Below are 22,779 nucleotides of genomic sequence, written 5' to 3'. Positions count from 1 at the left end.
CCTAGAGGAAGATATGCCTTGTGTTCTTTGGCATTCTTCAAACGATGCGGTCACTTCAAACGCCGAACACCCAATACTACCAGTAGAGGTCGTGTTAGTGGTAGATTCGGTATATGTGTTCACATTGTTTGGGTCGTAAGGGACCCTAGGATGTACCAAACTGTCGTTTGAGTTTCTTGCTGCATCTCTATTGTACATTTGCATCGTACGGGCCATTTTCGATGCAGGGACAGAGAAGAATAAGTGGATGAGATTTGGTACTCACTAGAAATAGACCCATTCCATGAAAGAGACAACTTGTCTCCGTCCACTATAGACTCCTCAGTCATAGGCGAACGGCCGACCTCATGAGGAGAAACGACGAAGCCGAGTGTAGAGCCAGTTTAAAAAAAAGGGGAAGTAAAAAGAAAAATGAAGAACAGTCGGTCTACCTCTGTACGTGTAGAAAACTCTGGAAGGTGGTTAAAAACCTCAAATTTGACCGGAAAACTCAATCGAACGGTGGAGCTCTTGAAGATTCAAGGGAAAAGACACTTTCTCTCTCTAGAAGCACTGACTTCTCTCTAATATGCTTAAAGTTCCAAAGTGCCAAAATGAGGTCAAACCTCTTCTATTTATAGGAAAATTTATAGGGGCAAACTGGTAAATCCATCTTTTCCCGCCTAAGAATTCAAACATTTACTTTTTGAAAAAGTCAACCTAGAATTCAAAAAGGTTAAAAAGGATCCCTTGTCATTTTGGACGGAAAAAAAGACGGACGGATAACGACACGTCCAAATAGACGGCCATGTCAGCAGAATAAAATCTGCCACCCTAAAAGGCCGGGCGTCCGAGGTCTCCCTTAAAAAGATAATGCGTTGGGTTCCGTCTGCCTAATTCTCAGACTCATCCGTCCATTAGAGGGATTACAGGCGGAAGAGATGTGCCATTTAGCCCAAGGCAGTCATCTGTTAAATAGGCGAACAGATCCGTACAAATGTTCTACCATATGCCCTATTCCATCTTACTCGGACGCAATAGGAAGAGTAGAAGATTAGAGGAGGCGGCCCGTAGCGTACGAGTCACCCCCTCTTGTCGTCCAATCCCGTAGTGACACGTGGCCCAATTAGAGGGCTACATGTGTCCCTATGGGAAGATGATGCGTGTCAAGCTCTTAAAGAGCACCCGAAATAATAGAAAATGGAATTCTTACATCAGAAGACCCAAATCCCGAGAAAGCCGCAAAACGACGCTAACCCCTAGACAAGTGGCATTACTTTATTGCGCTGCCAATCAAATCACGTCATTCTAGGGCAATAACACAGTTTCCACCCCTATAAATACCCCAATCATTTATGATGGGAGGGGTGGATTGTGACATAATATTAAATAGAGCACTAAATAGTTCCAGCTTCTCTCGACTTTCTGTCTCTAGCTTTCCTGTTTTCCGATTACTAACTTAACCGTCAGAGGCGAATATTCCAGCACCGAAATATTCGTGTTTTACAGGTGTCCGAGTCTTGCTGCCAGCCGAAGCGTAACTAGTGTCCCGAGGGATTCCAAAAAACCCCGAAACAATTGATGTCGGGTGATTGTGGGGTTGTTGATGTCGGTGATTGTGGGGTTGTTGGTGATTGTCGAAAAAGGGGAAAGAAGAGGAAAGAAAGAGAATATGAAAGACAAGAGAAGGAGTAGGAGAGAGAGAGGAGAAGGAGCATAAATGTAGAGAGAGAAGGAGAAGAGTACGGGAGAGAAGGAGAATAGGAGAGAGAAGGTGAAGAGGAGGGGAGAAATACAAGTGGGTAAGGAATAAGGGCAACGTTTTAGGTTTATAAAAAAAAAGGGTCACTTTTATATGAAAAAGGATCACTTTTCGCAAAATATTCGATGTACAATAAAATTATTTTAAACCGGAGCATGCAAAACGACTTCATTTAGTTATTGTATAAATTTTTCCTTGCTAAAGTTAAAAAATCAATATAGACCATGCGCCTGGAAACACAAAAATTCAACCCCCTCTTCGAAATCGTTAACTCGAACATATATAAATAAAGAAGAAAAACAAGGGGAAAAAAAAAAAAAGTAAATAGAAGTTGCTTCTTCATAGTCGAAATTTGAAATTAGAGCGACAAGAACAAATCAAAAATTCAAACTGGTTTCCCGGCATCGCAGCAAGGAACAATCCCCATCTTCCCACAAACTTCGTTAATCGAATTTCTTCCTCTTTTAATTTTAGGGTTTTTGATTTCACCTCCAATTTTACAATTCAATCAAGATTATTATTTATTTGGTTTTGAATTCATTCGATTAAGTTTGCAGTAATCAAGAATAATGAAGCGAAAACGTGGGCATAAGAAGGGGAAGAGCAAGAAACGAAAGTCGCAATCGCCTATTGTTCCGACAACCACTGAAGAATCCCCAAATAATGACATTGAAAGTGTAAATTCCGAGGAAAATAATTCTGGGTCTGAGGAGGAAGACAACAATAAGGTGCAAGAAGTGTCGAAACCGATATCAGAACCGGTTATGGTATCGGCACCAGCGATGCCGGTTAAGGCAGTGGAAACAATGCCTGTACTTCCGAAAGTGTTTCAAAGACCTACTCCAACTGCTGTTTATGGGCGTGTTAAATTGAAGCTGAAAACAACGCCTAAACCACCTCCACCCGTTGAGCCTCAGGTTGTTGGTTCATCTGTTGGTCAAGTTCAAGGTGACGGGGTAAAAAATAGTGAAGTTGGTAGTGTAGTGGAGAAGAAAGATGATAAAGAAGTTGTCAGTGGCGAGAAGGTTGATGGGAGTAGTAAAAAATCTGGGGTTATTAAGATTGTATCTTCGAAAAGTTCGAGTCCCCCGGCCTTGGGTGGTGTTGAGAGTGGTAAGGTTGTGAATTTAAAAAGTTCGAGTCCTCTGGCCTCGGTTGAGAATGAGAGCGGTAAGGCTGTGGCGAAAAGTTCAAGTCCTCTAGCCTCAGCTGAGAATGAGAATGAGATTGGTAAGATTGTGTCTTTGAAAAGTTCAAGTCTTCTGGCCTCGGCTGAGAATGAAAATGAGAGTGGTAAGGTTGTGTCTTTGAAAAGTTCAAGTCCTCTAGCCTCGGCTGAGAATGAGAGTGGTAAGCTTGTGTCTTTAAAAAGTTCAAGTCCTATGGCCTCGGCTGAGAATGAGAGTGGTAAGATTGTGTCTTTGAAAATCTCGAGTTCCCTGGCCTCAGGTTGTAATGAGAAAGGTAAGATTGTGTCTCCGAGTTCCACAGCTGTAGATGGTAATGGTAATGAGAGTGGTAAGGCTGTGTTTATGAAAAATTCAAGCCCCCCAGTTTCAGTTAGTATTGAGAGTGGTAATGCTGTGTCTTTAAAAAGTTCAAGTATCCCGGCTTCTGGTGGTAAAGAGAGTGGTAAGATCGTGTTTTCGAAAAATTCAAGTTCTCCATCCTCTGGTGGTAAAGAGAGTGGTAAGATTGTTATTCGGAAAAGTTCAAGTCCCCCTACCTCAGGTGGTGGTAAGATTGTTATTAGGAAAAGTTCAAGTCCCCCTACCTCGGGTGGTGGTAAGATTATTGTTTCAAAAAGTTCAAGTGCTCCAGCCCTGGATGGTAAAGAGAGCGGTGTTAATGATTTGTCACAAAACGAGGAGAAGGTTGAGGAATACAAAGCAAGGTTTCCTCAACAAGAAGCTAAATATAACAAGGAAGAGTTGGAGGCTTCTTTAGAGGTATGAGATGGAGAGTTATTTTTATTATTTTGTAATAACATTCGATTTTTGAGATGTACTAGTAGAATGTAGAGTTTTGGGATGTTATTTACTTGTATTAATGTAATTTAACTGGTTGTTGATTTTATTAGGTGATCCAGAAGATTATGAAAATGGATGCTGCTGAACCCTTTAATGTACCTGTTGATCCTATTGGGTTAGGAATACCAGTAAGTATGATGTGATAACTTTATCAATACTGAGAACCTTGTTTCTATAATGCTTAAATTTCAAGGTTAATTGGATGGCATGATACTTAATACGACCAGGTTTGGTTTTGACTGGTGCACTCGAGAAATATACTTATTAGGTATCTTTTCTGTCTAATGAGACATTCTTGGCTTTAGTCGAGTTAGACAGAAACATTTTTAGGCTTATTTTCTTGCTGCATACATTTCTGATTTTGGTGGTGGTTATAGTGTTAATGATGGGTTAGTACAATTTTATAATTTATACATCCCCTCTATCAATTTAGTTTCGTTGACTTAGGAGGCTTAGAAAATCATTATTGTGTGGCATTAGCTTCTAGTCTGTATTTTTAAAATTAGCTTTTGGACTAAGGCGTTCAAGAAGAAGAAGAAGAAGAGTGTTTAATTTGTTAGTTTGTTACTTATTGTTTACTCATTCAATAAGGGTGTTTTAGGCATACTGTGTTAAAGTGGTCAATCATCTTGGTCACTCAAATTCTAAAAAGGTTCTTAGTTAACAATATGTTGGGTAGAGTGAGCTTGCTTTAAGCGTATTGCAGTTAATCATTGTTTGATACCTTCATACCTTGTTCATCTGAAGAGTGTACTTTGCAACTGGTTATCTTATTCTATTCTTTTGTGATAGGATTACTTTGATGTCATTGATACTCCAATGGATTTTGGCACCATCCGCAGCAATCTTGAAAGTGGAAAAAAGTATATGGATTCTGAGGATGTCTATAAGGATGTACAGTACATATGGGATAATTGCAGCAAGTACAACAATAAGGGTGACTACATTGTTGATCTTATGAAGCGAGTCAAAAAGAACTTTATGAAGTATTGGATGGCAGCTGGGCTGTATACTGAACAAACACAGAAGATGAAAGGTAAGTAAATATATGTTCTCATTTATATGTGGATTTAACTAGAGGCAGGTAATAAGCTGTTAATAGATTGGAGGATGTTTCTTCGCTCATGCCTATACTTTTGTTTATACTACGTATAGAAAACAAAGGGTAACTCATTGGTCACTTGACTGTGGACTAGTTTGCAGGTATTTAAGTGATTATGGTTGCGAAATTTAAAATGTATATAGTATATTAGTATGCGTGTTAATTTTAAATTTTAATCTGTATAAGTAATCAATATAGCTCCTATTGTAGAGTTGTAGGATCTTTAGATTTGGGTCCAAATTTAATGATAGTGGATGTATGTTTTTTGATATTGTGTAAGCTAGATTCGGTAGTTCTTAGTAATTTGACAATCTCTTTTGCTTATTTATACTTCTGTACAAGCTCTACATCTCCAGCCTCATCCTTGTTCATTCAAATCTCATCTTTCAACACCAACCCTTCCATTGTATTTTAATTTTTTTTTTTTGATTATGGCAATTTTGTAACAAGTTTTATGGCATATTATCTTAAAATGCTAACATTTGAATTTTAGGGTAACAAAGTACCATCATAGTTTTTCTTATAAAGGTAGTAACTTATAAAATGCGCTAAGGTACAATGGTAAAATATTGGCTTTAGATGTTGAAGAAGATAGGGGATATGTTTGTACCATTGGTGGCTGGGTTAGGAAGTCATTCTTAACCATGATATGGGAATGCATCTGCCGTAGTATACCTGAAATATAGAATATAGGCATATACTCATAGACTTTCTAGCACCTTTTCCCAGATGATTTTTTATTTTCCCCCTTTTCCAATTAATTTATTTAATCTTTCCTAAACTTTGCAAAGGTGATCTTATCTTGAACTTCACATGTACTCCCTCCGTTTTTAAATACCTGCTCCATTTCTATTTTTTACACTATTCATTTGTTCTACTTTGACTAGTGTTTGTGATTTATATATAAGAAAAAATAGTCTTGTGGGTACCTGTTGAAATCGTCTTAATGAATAAATTATTGATTTTTAGTTGTTAGAATTTATACTTATTGATAATTAAAGATACTATTGATAAAAGGTTAGCATCGGAATATGTGCCCAAGAGAAATGGAGCAAGTATTTAAAAACGGAGGGAGTATATGCTAGCTTAATGAGTTTATTTATTTGTTTTTAATGGACAAAGGATTTGTGGTACCCATGAGTCAATCAAGCATATAAATGCCAATTTACACTCATAGATGTTATTTATTGAGGTATGGAAGGTAAAAATTCATTTGAATTCTAATATCAAGGTCGGTTATAAGGTGAAGAACAAGTAAAGTGTTTCCTTCACATTTAATGTGAGAAGGTCCAAAGGCTGAAATTTGATTTGTACCACTCTTAGAGATCTTCTATTTGAACAGATACATGTATATCAATTTTGTATATGCAAAATTGATATACATGTGTATAATGCACATTATGAATCTTGTAGATGAGTTGAGAGATCCTTCTTAATGATTAAAGTTAAATCGTATGAGTAAGGCAATGATTTTTAGATTAAATTTGAAGATTTGTGGTTCAGCATTCTATTCTGCCTAGTCCAATAATTTTTCTCTCATCAATTAATCTCACTCCTAAGGGTTCAATTACTATTTCATTTTAAAGAGATGTCATTTGCTAGACCTTTAGTTTTTATAAACTTAATTAATATTGCAACAACTATTTGTGGAAAAACGTTTGCAATATGGGTATTATTTGCTCTTGCTTTGGCTCCCCACAACTTTAAGTTATTTTGGTGATAGGAAAAACAGGAGAATTGTTGCTCGCCTTGTGGACCAGGCAAGTGTGCCCTGTGCAACTTATTTGTCTTTTGACATTAAACTTGATGGTCTTGGTGACTACTCAAAAAACTATTATACTTCATAACCAATGTAGCAAGGTGGAAAGTGGACATGGTTCGGAAATGTACTAGTTTCTGAGAGTAGTTTTCATATCTTTGTATGATTTCTAAATAGGTGGAATTTGTGATTGGCTTAAGATTGTTGTCACTTTATATTTCGGTCCAGTCTCGATAAGTTCCATGTCCTTCACATTGTATTTGTGACGTGGTGATGTGGCTGAGATTTAATACCATGAGCACGAGTACTTACTGTCCCACATACTCGACATGTCCTCGTACCAAGGACGATATAAGTACTTAACACAACTCTTTCTTTATATAGTCCCTGTCAACTGTCCCATCCCCTCTTGTGTATAGATTATTTACAAAGCCAAAAGGGTAAAATTGTACATGGACGTGATTATAACAAGTATTTGACACAAGATTTTTAATTACTTCTTCTGTTCTTTTTTAGTTTACACTTTCTTTTATGACGTTTGGCAATGCACAAGTTCAACTATTAATGTCTCTAATTATCAACTAGCAAAACTTATACGTAGTAAAAAGTTGATTTATTTATTTATTTTTTTTTTTTTTGAGAAATATAAAAAGTTGATATTTTGGAAACAAATATTGAGACGATTTTAACAAAATCCCACAACCCACTTGACTATTTCAATTTAGGGTTTGTGGATAGTGTCAAAAGTCAAAATGTGTTAATTATAATAAGCGGAGGAAATATGGGAGAGATGAGAAGAACATTACTGAGGGTCAGACTAGGATGTTTCAGGGTAAGATTTGCTCTGTCAGAACCCTGTGAGACACAAGAACCATTGCAAACCAAACATAAAAGTTTTATATGTATTGAAAAGATAGTGGAAGTTAGCCATGAGTTCCAAACTTCCAATGTCCAGTTACCATGTGTTTTGGGGGTTTTTGTCCCTTGGGAGAGTTACGTCACGAAGTTTGATCCGGCTGAGCTGTACCTGCAATATAACGGAGACTCCGGGTGGGTGGAGCTCCGCCTCCAACGATCAAGTTAGTAACCTGAACGAGAATAAAGAGAACAGAAATTTAAGTGGGTATCTGCTCGGATTCGAAGCTCAGGTCTTTCTCTGATGTGAGAGAATGCAGGTGTAATAAATGATTGAATGTGTCCCCCAAAGTGGGAAATATCTCCCTATTTATAGGGTCCTTGGAAAACGTGCCCCTATCTAGGTTACTTGACCTACTTTCAGTGGGCTGCGCCGTAAAACGGCGCTTCTAGGGATTTGGGCCCTTGAAGGCCGCAATTTCAGAGGTGTATCTAAGGGCGCCAAGTGTCAAGAGGATGTTAGGCCACGTGGGCCATCCTGAGCTCGACACGTGGCTTCCTCTCATTGGTCCACGTGTCTAGGGTATTTTTACCCTAAACATTTGCCCCTCACAGGTTGCACGTGCATATCACGTGGGGCCTGTGACACGTGTCCACCTTTCATGGGTGAACAGTAACGGGTAAAATTTTTGAATTTCAAATCAAAAATTTCCCCCCATTTTCACTTTCTATAAATAGAAAGTTAGCCCCCCCTTTTTCACACTTTACGTTCACATTTGACTTTTTAGTGAGAGATAGAGAGAGATTCTACAGAGAGATTCTCTGCTCCCGTCTGCGTCACAGCAAGTTCACGTTTCCGAGTGCGAGCAGTTCAACACCCGGTTTACCGGCTGTAGCGGTTTTCAGATTTTTCAGAGTAAAAGCGAGGTAACCGCTTGTACCATTTTAGCTTTCCTCCCTTTCAATTTGTATACCATTTTTTCTCCGCCCGTATACCTAGTTTATTAGAGAATATAAATGAGTTCTCAATCCACCCACTCGGCACTGCCTAGGACACTCAGCCGATCCCAGGAACGGTTGAGTCTAGAACAGGGGGTGCCTTTGCTGGACTGTCGGAACCGATATGCTCATCTCCGAATTCCTCCCTCTCTGTGTCTGTGCAGGACACAATGGCCAGAACGAAACAAACGGCTAGACGGTCTAGGAGCCGGCGCACTATGGAAGTGCCGGCCGATGAGGTGTTCCCAGACGGGGAACAGAGGGATTGGGAGGAGAGTGGTTCTGAAGAAGAGGCTCCCTCTACTTCCGGGAGCTCCGGGGTACGAGAGGTAGACGGCGAGGGAGCCGCCTCCTCTAATGAAGACGGCGATGCTGAGGCCGACCAAAGGTCAAGGGCCGAATCTTCCGGCTCTGACCAGGATAATTTTGCGGCTGACTATCAGCAGCCGCTGACAACCCTAACCCTAAAAGGACCCGGATGCTGCCGGGTAACATCGCCCTCCTTAATAGCGGATTCAGGGCCTTCAAGGAAAAGCACCCCTTATGAAGGGGTTGGGAGATTATCGTCCCTCCGGCTGACGCTGTAATGGCTTGGAGCGATGATATTGAGCACGCAAATGACTACTTCATCTGTTACGAGGCGGTTATCGAAGCCGGCCTCCGGTTCCCCCTCCACCCCGGGATTAGGAAAATCCTTAAGGGGTACGATCTAGGGGTTTGGCAGCTCACCCCCAATTCGTGGGTGAATATTCTAAGTTACATCGCCGCCTGCGAGTTTCAAAACTTGAACCCCAGCTTCTCCGCCTTCGCTCATATGCACTATTTGAGCAAGGCTCCAGACGACCATGGGGCATGGTATACTCTGACTACCCTCCCCAATACTCGATGACTTTGGACAAAGTGTCCAAATGGTCCGGGTGGAAGGACAAGTTTTATTTGGTCTCCTCCCCCACCCTAAGACACAACCGGACACTGCGCCGGTACAATACTGAGCCGGCTCTTCTTGGACGTAAATGCCCTCTCCTGGCGCTATCTACTAAGGCCCGGGAGCAAATAATGGAGCCGGGATTCTTTGAAACAACAACTGAGCCCATGGGGGATGGGACTCACATCATTGTACCTAAAAACTGGATTCCCCATCCGGACTTCTTCAAGGACGAGTGCTTCTTGTCCGCCTGCGGGCTAAGTACCATGTTTTCCAGGGGTAGAATACTTCTCATCCGGAATGATTGTTATTTTACTTTAATTGCAAACTTGCCATAATTTCTTCTAACCATAAATTCTTGTTCTTGCAGATGAAGCCTTGAGAATGGTAGACCAGGCGAAGACATCGGCTAAGTCCGCGGCGCTGCTGCGCAAAAAGGCGGCACTTGCCAAGAAGGCAGCCGTCAAGGCTAAAGATTCCAAGAAAGGCGGGGTGAGACCGCCTGACTTTATGTGTTTGCATATTTCCTTTTCTTTTACAATTTTCCGGTTGGGTATTCTTACCCTTTGTTTATTTCTCAGGAGTCCGTCAAGAAGGTCCCACGATCTTTCTCCAAGCTGCTCAAAAGGCAAGGAGACGATCTGGAGAAGACTCCGGCTGCTAAAGCCGCCAGAAGGGCCCTCCTCCTCCCCAGACACAATCATCTGCCCGATCCGATCGTCCAACGACCGGGGGCAAATCCCCTGCTGTGCTGAGAAAACTGAGCGAATCAGAACGCTCGCAGCACAAAGCGCCGATGTCTCTACGGCATCGAAGGGTGGCGAGCCACCTAATGTTGCAGGCGGTGCGGCAACGCCTGGGAGGAGCAGAAGCCGGAGACCCATCCGGAAGCCCAAGGTAAGGAACGGATTGAAATACCTTGGCCACTTGATTTTATGAGAGTCAAGACCATGGTTGATCTCTCTAAAGAGTCGGTCAGCCGACAACGGATGAGTGCCGACTACTTTCCCTCTATCTCACAGAGTATTACTTTTGATGCAGATCTGACTTCTGACGAGCCGAATCTTGCGGGTTTTGCAAAACGGAGGTGAGGACCCTCACCCGGTCTGAGAAGAACTGCATACTTGATGTGCAGGTCGTGGACTTCGACCGGATAATGGGTCCACTGGCTGAGGTAATAAACCTCTCCACCTTGATATCTTTTATCTTTAATTTGGCTACGTAACTCATAAACCGGCTGTTATTGTCTCAAGTGATGCTGAGAGTGGACAGTCTCCGGGGCCCCTTCAGGCGGAAGCAGGAAGAGGTAAATGACGCCAAACGGAGGGCCCTTGAAAACCTCAACTCTGCTGAATATTCTGATTATATGTGTAATTTAAAGATTAAAGCAGTAGAGTTGAAACAGGATCCAGAATTTGACGGCTGCAAATGACGAAGCTAATAGCCGGGCTAATGACCTTGATAAAAAGCTGCAGGATGCCAAATCAGATCTCAAGGCATTAGAAGATGCTGACAAGGAGAACGCCCAGCTCCGAGCAGACGTTACCCGCCTGGGGATTGAACTTGTCAATCTGCGAAACAAGCAGTCGGACGAGCTTGCCCAAGAGCAAAAACAGCTGAGGAGAATGAGCGGGACAACTTGGCCCGGCTGAAGATCACCTGGAGCCTCCTTTACCCAGAAATAGACTTTGAGGTCTATAAGCTGAGATATGATTACGCCACTGAGGTGTATGATGCCCAAACCGGGTGATGATGTTCTTCCAGATGAAAGAGATGACATCCTTTGTCTTGATGTTCTTAACCGGCTCAGCTTCTACCCATTTGGTAAAATAATCCACAGCCACCAAAATGTAGCGCTTTCCGCCTGGAGCAGGCGTATAAGGTCCTAGGATATCCATGCCCCATTTGGCAAATGGGACTGGGCTGTGGATTGCCGTCAAATCAGTAGCTGGGCGATGAATAAGTGGGCCAATCCTTTGGCATTTGTCACATCTTTTGACTAACTCTTTAGCATCTGCTTCAAGAGTAGGCCAGAAGTAATGCCGCGGCTAGGGACCTGCCGCCTATATGAGAGGCGCAGTACCCAGCATGCAATTATTCGAGAACTTCTTTCCCCTTCTCTGGGGTAACACACTTCAATAGAGGTTTGAGGAAACCCGCTTTGAAAAGTTTTCCGTTTCCCAACTCGAAGTTTGCTGCTCGCTTTTTCATGACGGCTGCCTCCTGTGGTGAATCAGGAAGATTGCCGTCTGCTAAATATGCCCGGATGCGATTCATCCAGGTAGAACTTCGGTCCAAGATTCCAATGGGCTCTTCATGTATACTTCTCTTTTCAAGAACTTCCCAAAAGACCGACCGAGGAGTGTCACAACAGGCGGATGAAGCCAATTTGGACAACGCATCCGCCTGGTTGTTGTCTGAGCTAGGCACTTGATTCAGACGGAATTCCTCAAGTGCCCCAGCCTCTTCTTTGAGTGCCTGAAGATATTTGATCATAGCCGGATGAGTTGCTTCATATGTTCCCTCATATTGACTGACGACCAACTAAGAATCAGAATAGGCATCAATTTTAGTTGCCCCTGCTGCCTTACACATGCGGATTCCGGCTAGCAGGACTTCATACTCCGCCTCGTTGTTTGAGGCTTGAAACCTAAAACGCAGTGCATATTCAAATTTGTCCCCCTCAGGAGACTCATATATAATTCCTGCACCACAGCCGTTCTTCGTTGAGCTTCCGTCTACATACACTTTCCAAACCTGGTCAATATTATCCGGTTGCACCGGTCGAGTCATTTTGACAATGAAGTCGGCAAACGCCTGACCTTTCACTGCCTTTCTAGGTTCAAAAGTGATTTCAAGACTTTGCATTTCAATAGCCCATTTCAACATTCTGCCGGATGACTCCAAAGTAGACATTGGCCGCTTGAGTGGCTGGTCGGTGTAGATTACCACCGGATGAGCCAGAAAATAAGGTTTCAATTTCTTGAAAGCCATATACAGGGCAAGGCCAAATTTTTCTACCATGGGGTACCGGAGCTCAGCATTTTTTAGAACATGGCTAATGAAATAGACCGGAAGCTGAACACCGTCTCTCTCAGCAAGGAGAACGGCGCTGAGGGCATGATCCGAGACGGCTAGGTACATGTATAACACCTCTCTAGGCAGTGGGCTAACAAGCCTTGGCAAAGAGTGCAAGTGTTCTTTCAGCCGTTGAAAAGCCGCCTCAGCATCATCCCCCCACTCAAATCTGGTCTTCTTCCTGATTGCTTGGAAGAAGTAAAGGCATTTGTCACCTGACCGGCTGAGGAATCTCCCCAAGGCGGCCAGGCAACCGGTTAGTCTCTGTGCTTCCTTGACAGTGCGGGGTGACTTCATGTCAATCACCGCTTGTATCTTCTCAGGGTTAGCCTCTATCCCCCTTTGATCAATCAGGAATCCGAGAAACTTCCCAGACTCAACACCAAAGACGCATTTCTTAGGATTTAACATAACCTTATGCTGCCTGAGCGTGGTGAAGGTTTCTCGGAGATCAGCAAGGTGATCCGCCTGGTGCTTGGATTTGACTATCATGTCATCAATGTACGCCTCTACATTCCTCCCAATTTGATTAATAAAGACCGTATTAATCATCCGTTGGAACGTAGCCGGCGCATTTTTCAAGCCAAACGGCATCACAGTGTAACAGAATAACCCCTGATCAGTGACGAAGACCATCTTTTCTTGATCTTTCTTCCATAGGGGTATCTAATGGAAGCCGGAGTAGGCATCCATAAAGCTCATTAAGGCATGCCCGGCTGTCGAATCGACCAGATTGTCGATCTTAGGAAGCGGATAACTGTCCTTGGGACATGCCTTGTTGAGATCTGTGTAATCAACACACATACGCTAGGTACCATTCGGCTTCTTTACAAGCACAACATTCGCCACCCAGTCAGGGAAATTACATGGCCGAATGAACCCAGCATCCAACAGCTTTTTAACTTCGGCAGCTGCCGCCTGACTTCTTTCCTCGCCGTGATTTCTTTTCTTCTGCCGCATGGGCTTCTTTTTAGGGTCCACGGCGAGTTTGTGGACAACAAGATCCGGGCTGACGCCTGACATCTCTTCCACTTCAAAGGCAAAAATGTCTTTGAATTCTTTCAGCCGAAGGTGTAAATCTGCACCCAACTTAGCAAAAGCAACCGTCCCAACCTTCACGGTACGCTCCGGACGACTGTCGTCCAGAGGTATATCAATGTGTTCACCAGCCGGTTGGGGACGGAGCTGATCTGACCGTTCATCGGTCAGTGATTGCTATATTTTCTCTTTTTTCACCTCCACCAGCATAGGTGCCTTTCTTTTCTTCCCGGCTGCTGGTGGGGCTGGTACTAGATCAGCATCCTTGACATTGTCAAGGTCTATTGGTTCCTGGCCGTCTTGGGCCACAGTATCTTTGACGGCTGAGAGATAGCACTCCCGGGCCGTCTTCTGATCCCCATTTAAGGAACCAACAGAGCCGTCATCCCTCTTATACTTGATGAGCATGAGGGAAGGGATGATTACAGCCTTGGATTCGTTGAGGGTTGGCCGGCCCTAGATAATGTTGTAGGCGGTCAACTCCTCAGCGACCAAATACTTGACGACCAAGTGTCGCCCTTTTCCTTTCTCACCCAGCCGGATGGGTAGATCGACCCTCTCAACTGGGTAAACCATTCCACCCCCAAAGCCAACTAAGGGGTGGGTAACCGGATGCAAGCTGCTGTCATTGTATTTCACCTTCTGCAAGCACCGGAGACTGATGATGTCTGATGAGCTGCCGGTGTCAATAAGGATCTGTCCAGCTCGTTGGTTGGCAACCTTACATTCAATGACAACCGGGTCATCATGTGGGCGGCGAACACTGCCCCTATCCTTCTCGGTGATCAGAACATCCGAGAAGGAGGAGCTTGCAGACGCCTGCCCATCATCATCTTTGTCCATCTTTCGAAGATGGCTCTTGGTGCCCCGGATAGTAGGGCCACCACATGAGAACCCGCCTGCTATTGTGTAGACCGGCTCCTTGTCGGTATCCGAGCTACTAGCAGGGGGGTAGTCTTAGAGGACTGACCCTTATTCTTCTTTTTTGCCTCGGCTGGGGACTTAGAAATGTAGGAATTCAGCATTCCCTTGTCAGACGGTCCAACGCTCGTTGAAGGCTGAAGCAGTTGTTGGTGTCATGGCCGACTTCCTCATGGTATTGGCAAAATTTATTTTTGTTCCTTGATTGAATGGAACTTTTCATTGGATTCGGCTTCTCTAGGGACAGCCGGTCCTTAATCTCCATGAGGATGGAGTTGCAGTCCTTATTAAACTCGTACTTTGGGACGTACGGTTTAAATTCTTTCTTCTTCTTCTTCTGGGACGGCTGGTCAGAATCACTAACCGCCCAGATTTCTTTTCTCTTTTTACTCTCTTCTTTCTTTTTGGCCGGCTGCAGGCCGGCTGTCTTTCTGCTTGTCGGACTTCTTGAAGTCCGACTGGTTACCAGGCAAGCAGAGGTCAGTAGCTTGAATGTAGCTTTCCGCCTCCCTCAGAGCCGCCTGTAAGGTGAAGGCCCCTTTTCTGACTAGGTCGAACTTAAAAGTCGACCCGTCTCTCAGACCTTTAAAAAAGTCTGTAAAAGCTACTTTGTCATACATTCCTTGAATCTGAATTCTAATCAGATTGAACCGCCTGACATAGGAGCGCAACCCTTCTCTCTCCCCCTGCTTAATGGTGCTCAAGTCCAAGCTTGTTTTCTTAGCAGGGATGTTCATTGAGAAGTTGGAAGCAAATAGGAAGGCAAGCTTCCTAAAACTATCGATGGATCCGGCTGGCAGATTACCAAACCATTGTTGGGCAATGCCCTTCAATGTAGCCGGGAAACACTGACACCAAGTGGCATCATCCATAGGGATGTCAGTGGGGCGGGTCAAGTAGGAGACCCGCCCCATCCCCGCCCCAATGGGGCGGGGATGGGTCTTGGATTGGCGGGTGGTGGGGCGGGGATGGGGATAAAAACCATACCCGCCATGGGTGATGGGGCGGGGGTGGATTTTAAGTTGTACCCGCCCCATCCCCGCCCCGCCCCACCCGCCCCAATTCGTACCCGCCCCATCCCCGCCTCATACCCACATCTATATATCTTTTAAAGCAAAATTACATACTTTTATTCTATTTATAAAATAATTACATGAAATACAATATTAATTTTAATATTTTGTACGACACTTATATTATAACACAAAAATGTGTATAGAATGTTTTATTTTATAATTCGTATTAATTATGTAAGATTGTGTATTTGAGATGCGGATATTAGGTGGATCTTGGGTGGGGATAAGGCGGGTCTTTGGTGGGGATTAGGTGGGGATGGATATCCAAGTGGGGGTTGGGGCGGGGATGGTTTTGGAGTTGTACCCGGTGGGGCGGGGATGGGGATGAAAATTGGACCCGCCGCGGGGATGGGGATGGGGATGGGGATGAAAATATTAGGTGGGGATGGGGATGGGAATGCCAACATCCGCCCCGCCCCGCCCCATTGACATCCCTAATCATCCAGCCCCTGCAGATACATGAGGTTGGTGTAAGCCATGAGGTGGTCTTCCGGATTGGTGGTACCATCATAGGTACCAACCAATACATTCTTAACCTTGGCCGGCTGGGCCGCCTCAGTTATCTCCCGGGTGAATGCAGAAGGTTGTTCACCCAGGCGGAGCAGACGAAGCTGCCAGTCCAGTGGCTGGACATTGTGATATGCCGCCTGACCTCCGAAGAGAGCCGGCTGCATATAGTAAGGTGGGTACTGACCATAGACCTGAGAAGGTACATATGGTGCAGCCCAATCATCTGAGGGCCAGAGTGGTTGGTATTACCGCATGTCTGACTCTCATGCAAGGAAAGTGCGTTCCCCACAGAAGTATTGTTAAAGCTGCCTGGAAAATTCGATGTAGAAGCCGATTCAGACAACTGCTGATTTCTCTTTCGGTTGATAATCTCCCGGGCATCAAGAGTTGATTTTTTACTTCTCACCGGCTGCTGAGTCCGGCGAGTGTTGTTGGTGTTCTTCTTTGGGAGAAGAATTTTCGACCAATCAATGGTCCCGGCTGCCTTCTCCTTTGGATGAGGAGTGGGCTGCCGCTCTCTGACTGACTTCCCCTTTTCCAGAGGAGTCTTCTTGGCCGACTGGCCTTTACTTGGCCAGCCCGGGCTCTGGGTGATCAGCTCTTTAATTTCACCCTTGAAACTTGTCATGAACCTCATGAGTTCGTCTTGGGTGACAGGTGCTGATCCAGCGGCCGTATGGGTTTCCCCCTTCGGCTGCCCAAGGGTCGACTTGTACCCGCCTGGGAGGCACCCCGCTCCAGAATATCTCTGGGTCGGATGCTCTTGATTCTGAGCGAGCCATCATCGGCTGTAAAGGTTTTGACCTGATCCTCATGGTCTGTAAAGACTTCTGGGTCATCGCCCAGACGGTTAGGGGGTGGTACAGACTCTTGAACCATCTTCGAGGTACTCTCTTAGACGGCGCCAAATGTTTTGGGGGTTTTTGTCCCTTGGGAGAGTTACGTCACGAAGTTTGATCCGGCTGAGCTGTACCTGCAATATAACGGAGACTCCGGGTGGGTGGAGCTCCGCCTCCAACGATCAAGTTAGTAACCTGAATGAGAATAAAGAGAACAGAAATTTAAGTGGGTATCTGCTCGGATTCCAAGCTCAGGTCTTTCTCTGATGTGAGAGAATGCAGGTGTAATAAATGATTGAATGTGTCCCCCAAAGTGGGAAATATCTCCCTATTTATAGGGTCCTTGGAAAACGTGCCCCTATCTAGGTTACTTGACCTACTTTCAGTGGGCTGCGCCGTAAAACGGCGCTTCTAGGGATTTGGGCCCTTGAAGGCCGCAATTTCAAAGGTGTATCTGAGGGCGCCAAGTGTCAAGAGGATGTTAGGCCACGTGGGCCATCCTGAGCTCGACACGTGGCTTCCTCTCATTGGTCCACGTGTCTAGGGTATTTTTACCCTAAACACTATGAGTCGCCAGGTTGATTCAACATCATTGTATTAGTGACTAAGTAGATTAGATTAGTGTTGATAATAATTCATTAAGGGTATTATTGGCTTGGTCTCTACACTATGATAATCACTCTCTGTGGGCTAAAGCTGCAGGACCCTTTAATAGTTATTCACTGGGAGAAATTCAAACAACCTGGGCTAATTTGTATTCTGTTATTGCTATTATATGGGCTACTTTTGTATTCTGTTTTTTTGTTTTGTTTTGTTTAATTTTTTTTTTTTTTTTTTTTTTTTTTTTTTTTTTTTTTTTTTTTTTTTTTTTTTCTTTTCTGTTGGTAATCCTTTTCTTGTTTCTGTTGATCATAACTTCATGTATAAAAAAAATTTCGTGATAAAACCTAAAAAATTATCTTAGTTTCCTTGCAATTATTAAATTGGTGTCTGATATATGTAATAGAGGTTTATGAGGCCCTCTTTTCTTTGTTTCTAACCTTCTCTCTACTAGGGTGGCCTACGCGCACGATGCGCGCAAAGGAGCTAGCTCTTGTAGAGAAGTTATATTGGCATATATTTACCCTTTTGGTTTAAGTGGTAGACCTGCTAGTTTTAATACGTACTATTTGGTTTATGTGCCTATGTGGTGACTTTGTAGAAGTATAAAAGCCACCAAAATCTGTTATGACAATTATTTTTTTAAACCCTCAAAAGTTATAATCTAAGTTTTTTTTTTTTTTTTTTTTTTTTTTATTGTTCTATAACCATCTAATATCTAATATTAAATTAATAACCACTTAGTTATATTTTTCCCCGTAAAATCTCTCCATAATTAATACTTCGTACCATTTTTTTTTCCATCGATTTCCCCTGATTTTAGGATTTTTAAGTTCTTTACACCTCTTGATAATATTTGCTTAAATATCACTATTTCATATGAATCCTATTCAAAATCCATAATGTTATTTATGTGTCATCAAACAACGTACAATTCAAAAGCTAATAAACCTTAACAATAGTGTTGCAATTAAAGGACGACAAGATTGTAAAATAAGAAGAGCAACCACGAAGGAGTAAAAATAAATAGTCTCTTTGTAATAAACAATCTCTTCGTAACTACAATTTTATTTTATTTATTTTTTTTTTTTTATGTTTTTGAATAATAATAATAACATATGAAGTGTAATTTTAATATTTTAAAATAGGCATTACAATATTTTGTTAAAAAAAAATTGAATAAATTGATGATGTGTTTGATGAAAAAAAAACATTAAATATATTAATGAGAGCAAACATATTAATGAGGGTAAAAAAGTAAATACACATTTTTCTACACATTTTTGTACATATTTTTGAGGGTATAGTTGGTAGCACACTATTCCTAAGAGTTATTTTCTACTTTTTATAAGGTAGGGGTACATTTTCGTTGTGGTTGGTTAGAAATAAATCAATCTGTAGGTCAAGTGATTTTCAAATCTTTGTATGACTTGTAATTATTTCTTGCTTTTCTCTTTTTATACTCCTTTCTCCTTTTTTTTTTTTTTTTTTTTTTACCTAAATTTCAATTTTCTTTTTCTCTTTATTTGGTTATCAAAAACCAAAGAACGAATAATGCAAGTTTGATGCCTGATTTTAGTTGAAAAGAATCCCAATTTAAAATGTAATGTTATCAATTTTGTTTTATTTCGCATCCCTTCATACCTTCTCAATTTCAATCTTACTGTAAGCACGTTTTTCCTTTTTTTTTTTTTAAATTCTTTGTTTACTTCTGCTTCCATTCTGCTTGCGATTACTTTCATGACTTTGCTTTAGAGGATTATTTTTTATATGCGTTTGTTAGTTAGCCACTCTCTCTCTTGGGTGTTTGTGTCTTATAACAGCATATGAATGATGAGTGTCATGGTCTCCTATTATTTAGGTGAAGAAGGCAGTCCCCTGGATGAACCAACAACTTCAGGTCATGGAAAGAAGCTTAAAAAAGGAAAAGGGTATGTTTCTAGGGTCTGGGATGGGGAATTTCTGAAGTTGCAGCTATCTTATATTTGCTTATAGTTATTAACTTATATGTATTTTCAGTGAAGTTAGCAATTAACCTATTCTATATTTTTTTTTTATTATTGTTTTTTTTGAAGAAAACAATCAACATATTCTTAGTTTATGTATCATATCTAAAGTTACCAATACAGCTATGTTATCAAATTAACTGGTGATAAATTGACCTAAAAATGATAAGGTTACGTTATAATACTGGTGAATTATTTATACAGTTATTGCCTGGCGCAAAGAGTGTGTGGGTTTGGGCTGCTCCAAAACGCGGTTTTAGGCTACAACATGAGTCCATCCCGAAATACTCTTTTTATTCCAAAAATTCCAATATGATTTTGCAGATTTGAACAAGAGATATTGTACAAAGCTCGTCCTGGTCCTTTATCTCCTGAACATCAAACTTAATTATTACATATGCTTTCGTGTATACAGGGATTTTGTTTTTGTTTTTATTTTTTTGGCTCGGTTTTAATGTTAGTTTTGATTTAGATGTTTTACTTGCTTTGAATCTAAAGTAGCCCCTTATCTTGTTGAAACCTACAGAGTTAAGCGTCACAAAGATGACTGTCTTTGTGCTATATGCATTATGAAGCGTCGTAGGCGGGAGCGTGAGGCTCGTGAGGCACAACTGGCACGTGAAATGGGAGGTCAAGTTGCTTCACCTCAAATTAAAGTCCCCAAGACTGGGCTACACGAAGAATACAGGCAAGAGGTGGGTTACATATATTTTTTATTATATTATATAAGTAGAATACGGTCCTGTTTTGCATTAGGCTATTAACTGAATAAATTTAAAATCTAGACTGTTCATTTTAAAAAACTGGTCAAGCTTTCAACGATTGGGTTGAAAATAACCTTTTTCAAAAAAATAAATTCTTTATTATTTTTATTACCTGAGGATATATATATTCTATTTGGAAGGATGACATTTTCCAGGCCTTTTGGTATCTCATTTGTTTTTCCTATCTTTTTAGCTTTTCAGTAATTTCGTATTTTGCTGGGAAATTTTCACCCTTTTGTGAGGTATTAAGTTTGAGTATATTCCTACTTACTAGGTAGGTAACTAATTGTTTTTCTTTAAGAGAGTAAGTTTTTGGGGCAATATTCCCAAAGGATAATTGTTACGCTATTTTATGAGTGTAAAATCTGTTCTAGGTATAACATGTAGGAACAGATTTTAATTTGATATGTCGAGAATCAGTTGAAACTTGCATTATTTTGTTGATTTCGTGTTACCTTTTATTTTTATTTTTTAAAATTATATATATTTTTTTTGAATGACAAAAAACTGAATTAATTATGATTAGAGTATCATAATATTTATTGAATTTACTTAAGCGATCATTGCTATTTGTTGGAGACTTGATATTTGTAATTGATGCCATGTTTGTGAATTGTGGCACATATCCTTAGCTGCATATGGAGCCATCTTATTGTGATAGTAAGAAGCATAGAACATTTCATAAATTAATGTTCAGGCCACTATGCCAGACAGCGTCTAAATCAAATGTTAAATATTGGCTTTGGAACCTGTGAATAGGGTTGATATTGCATGTAAACTGAATATCTAACAAAGCAAAGCATTTGACACATTGCTCTTTGCCATGATTACTTTAGGATATTTCACACGCCGAAAGTCCTGTTGAGACCTCATCTTATATGGAGACTTCCCATGATGGGGATGCAGATGCTGAAATGGAAGATGTGGAGATGAAGCCTGATGCAGTTGCATCTCAGTACAACAATGAGAAGTCGGAAATTGATAGAGCCTACTTACATGATAAATCTGATAGATCTGGAGATATTTCGGAGAAATCATTACATAGTGATAAAGGTGATGCTGAATTATATTCTCATGATGAAGTAAATGTTCAGGATGAATTCGGGAGTAGATTTAACAATATTGCCCGGCATCAACCATTGCTTCAGCAAGAAGGACAAAAAGCTGGATATCTGCAACATAGACAAGAGGTATTGGCTGTTATTATTTCAGCCCTGCATTCCTCATCTGCTAGTTGCTTATTTTATACTGGAAGTTGATCACAGTTATTGAATCATAAAATTCTACTAAGCTATCTACTATTTGCTGGTTTGTTTAACCTATATTATGATTGCAAGCCAATGTGTTGTTATAAACTGTCTAGTAGTAAAGATTGCAAAGTATTTGTAATGTTTACCAAGGTAAACAAATCATCTCAAGTCTCAACATTGCTCAAGATAAATGAGTTCATAATTTGATAGAAATATTGGGTTTCTTTTAAGGTTCCAGACAGATATGTATTGATGGCCTTTCTGAACTTTCATCAGATGTTAAATGCACCTCTTTAATGTATACTAAGCATGTGAATTTGTCTCTAGATGCTAAAAATTCTATTTCTAAAGTTGAGGGAACATTTGATTACTGTTATCTAAATTAACATCATTAATCGTATTGGTGCAGCTATTGGAAATGGAGAAAAAACGTCAGAAGCTAAGAATGCTGGAGACTTTCCGTGATCTTGAAAACCCTAAGCTCTTAGGGTTATGTGAAACACTCTTTCCGAACAATGTAAAAACTGTTTGGAATGGAGCCAACTCACTGCTGCGATGTGAAAGAACATGCCACAGAAGAGACATTCATGAGGCTGTTGCGTCATTCATGAATCCTCCCTGCAAATCTGCCTCCTTTCTGAAGTAATTGTCTGGTGGATATACAAATTAAGCAATCATCTCCAGTATCAGATATTCAATCCAGCATTTCATCTGTATGACTACACAAGCACCTCGTATTTCATGCTCGCTGCAATGCCATAACATAGAAATAAAGGTTGAAGATACACGGGAGATTCTTGAATGTCAATTCTGCTGAGTAATTTTAACTAGGATTACTGATTTGCTTTTTCTTGGAGAGCTAGATTTGTCTAGATTGCATTAAGTTCTGTCAATAATTAGTGATCAAGACAGAACAAATTGACACCATGATTTGTAAGTAACAAAATTGTATGCAATATATGGGCAGTCTCTCATTGTCCTGAACCTCTGTTCTCGAGAAGCCATTTATCAACTCCGCATAAAACAAAAGAAATCCGGTTTATGAAGCCAGCTTTAGACTATAGCATAGCATTTTTCTAATAATTATCAAGGGAATTACTCAGGTTCTAGCAACTAGAGTCCTTGAGGCCTCCTCTAGTAATTGGCAGTTTTTGTTGGTAATTTTTGTGACCTTTTGGGTCTAACAACAATACACATTTTAAAACAAGTGCCAAACTTCTTCTCTTTTTTTTTTTTTTTTTGGTTGTGTGTGTGTGTTGGGGGGGGGGGGGGAGGGGGAGGGGGTG

General features: G+C 41.4%; 1 protein-coding gene across 1 annotated transcript; it reads left to right on the top strand.

The window, feature by feature from the left end:
* Window positions 1-2,023: 2,023 nt before the first annotated feature.
* On the top strand, window positions 2,024-22,477 carry LOC145555694 (uncharacterized). The gene is made up of 7 exons (XM_081617433.1): window positions 2,024-3,690; window positions 3,822-3,899; window positions 4,564-4,807; window positions 19,335-19,404; window positions 20,006-20,174; window positions 21,080-21,433; window positions 21,903-22,477. Exons 1-7 carry the CDS (start codon window positions 2,311-2,313, stop codon window positions 22,137-22,139), a joined length of 2,532 nt encoding a protein of 843 aa, XP_081473559.1. The 5' UTR covers window positions 2,024-2,310; the 3' UTR covers window positions 22,140-22,477.
* The last annotated feature ends 302 nt before the right edge of the window (window positions 22,478-22,779 follow it).

Source organism: Chenopodium album, chromosome 1, assembly GCF_948465745.1.
Source record: "Chenopodium album chromosome 1, dcCheAlbu1.1, whole genome shotgun sequence".
Classification (NCBI taxonomy): Eukaryota; Viridiplantae; Streptophyta; class Magnoliopsida; order Caryophyllales; family Amaranthaceae; genus Chenopodium; species Chenopodium album.
Note: the sequence above shows the minus strand (reverse complement) of the source record. Positions and strands in the feature narration are given on the sequence as shown.

What these genes read in the sequence shown, in the direction of transcription:
- LOC145555694 (XM_081617433.1), top strand. Translation starts at nt 2,311, where the DNA reads ATGAAGCGAAAACGTGGGCATAAGAAGGGGAAGAGCAAGAAACGAAAG. An exon ending in CTATTGGGTTAGGAATACCA is followed by an intron (nt 3,900 to 4,563) that starts GTAAGTATGATG and finishes CTTTTGTGATAG; the next exon opens with GATTACTTTGATGTCATTGA. An exon ending in ATCTGCAACATAGACAAGAG is followed by an intron (nt 21,434 to 21,902) that starts GTATTGGCTGTT and finishes GTATTGGTGCAG; the next exon opens with CTATTGGAAATGGAGAAAAA.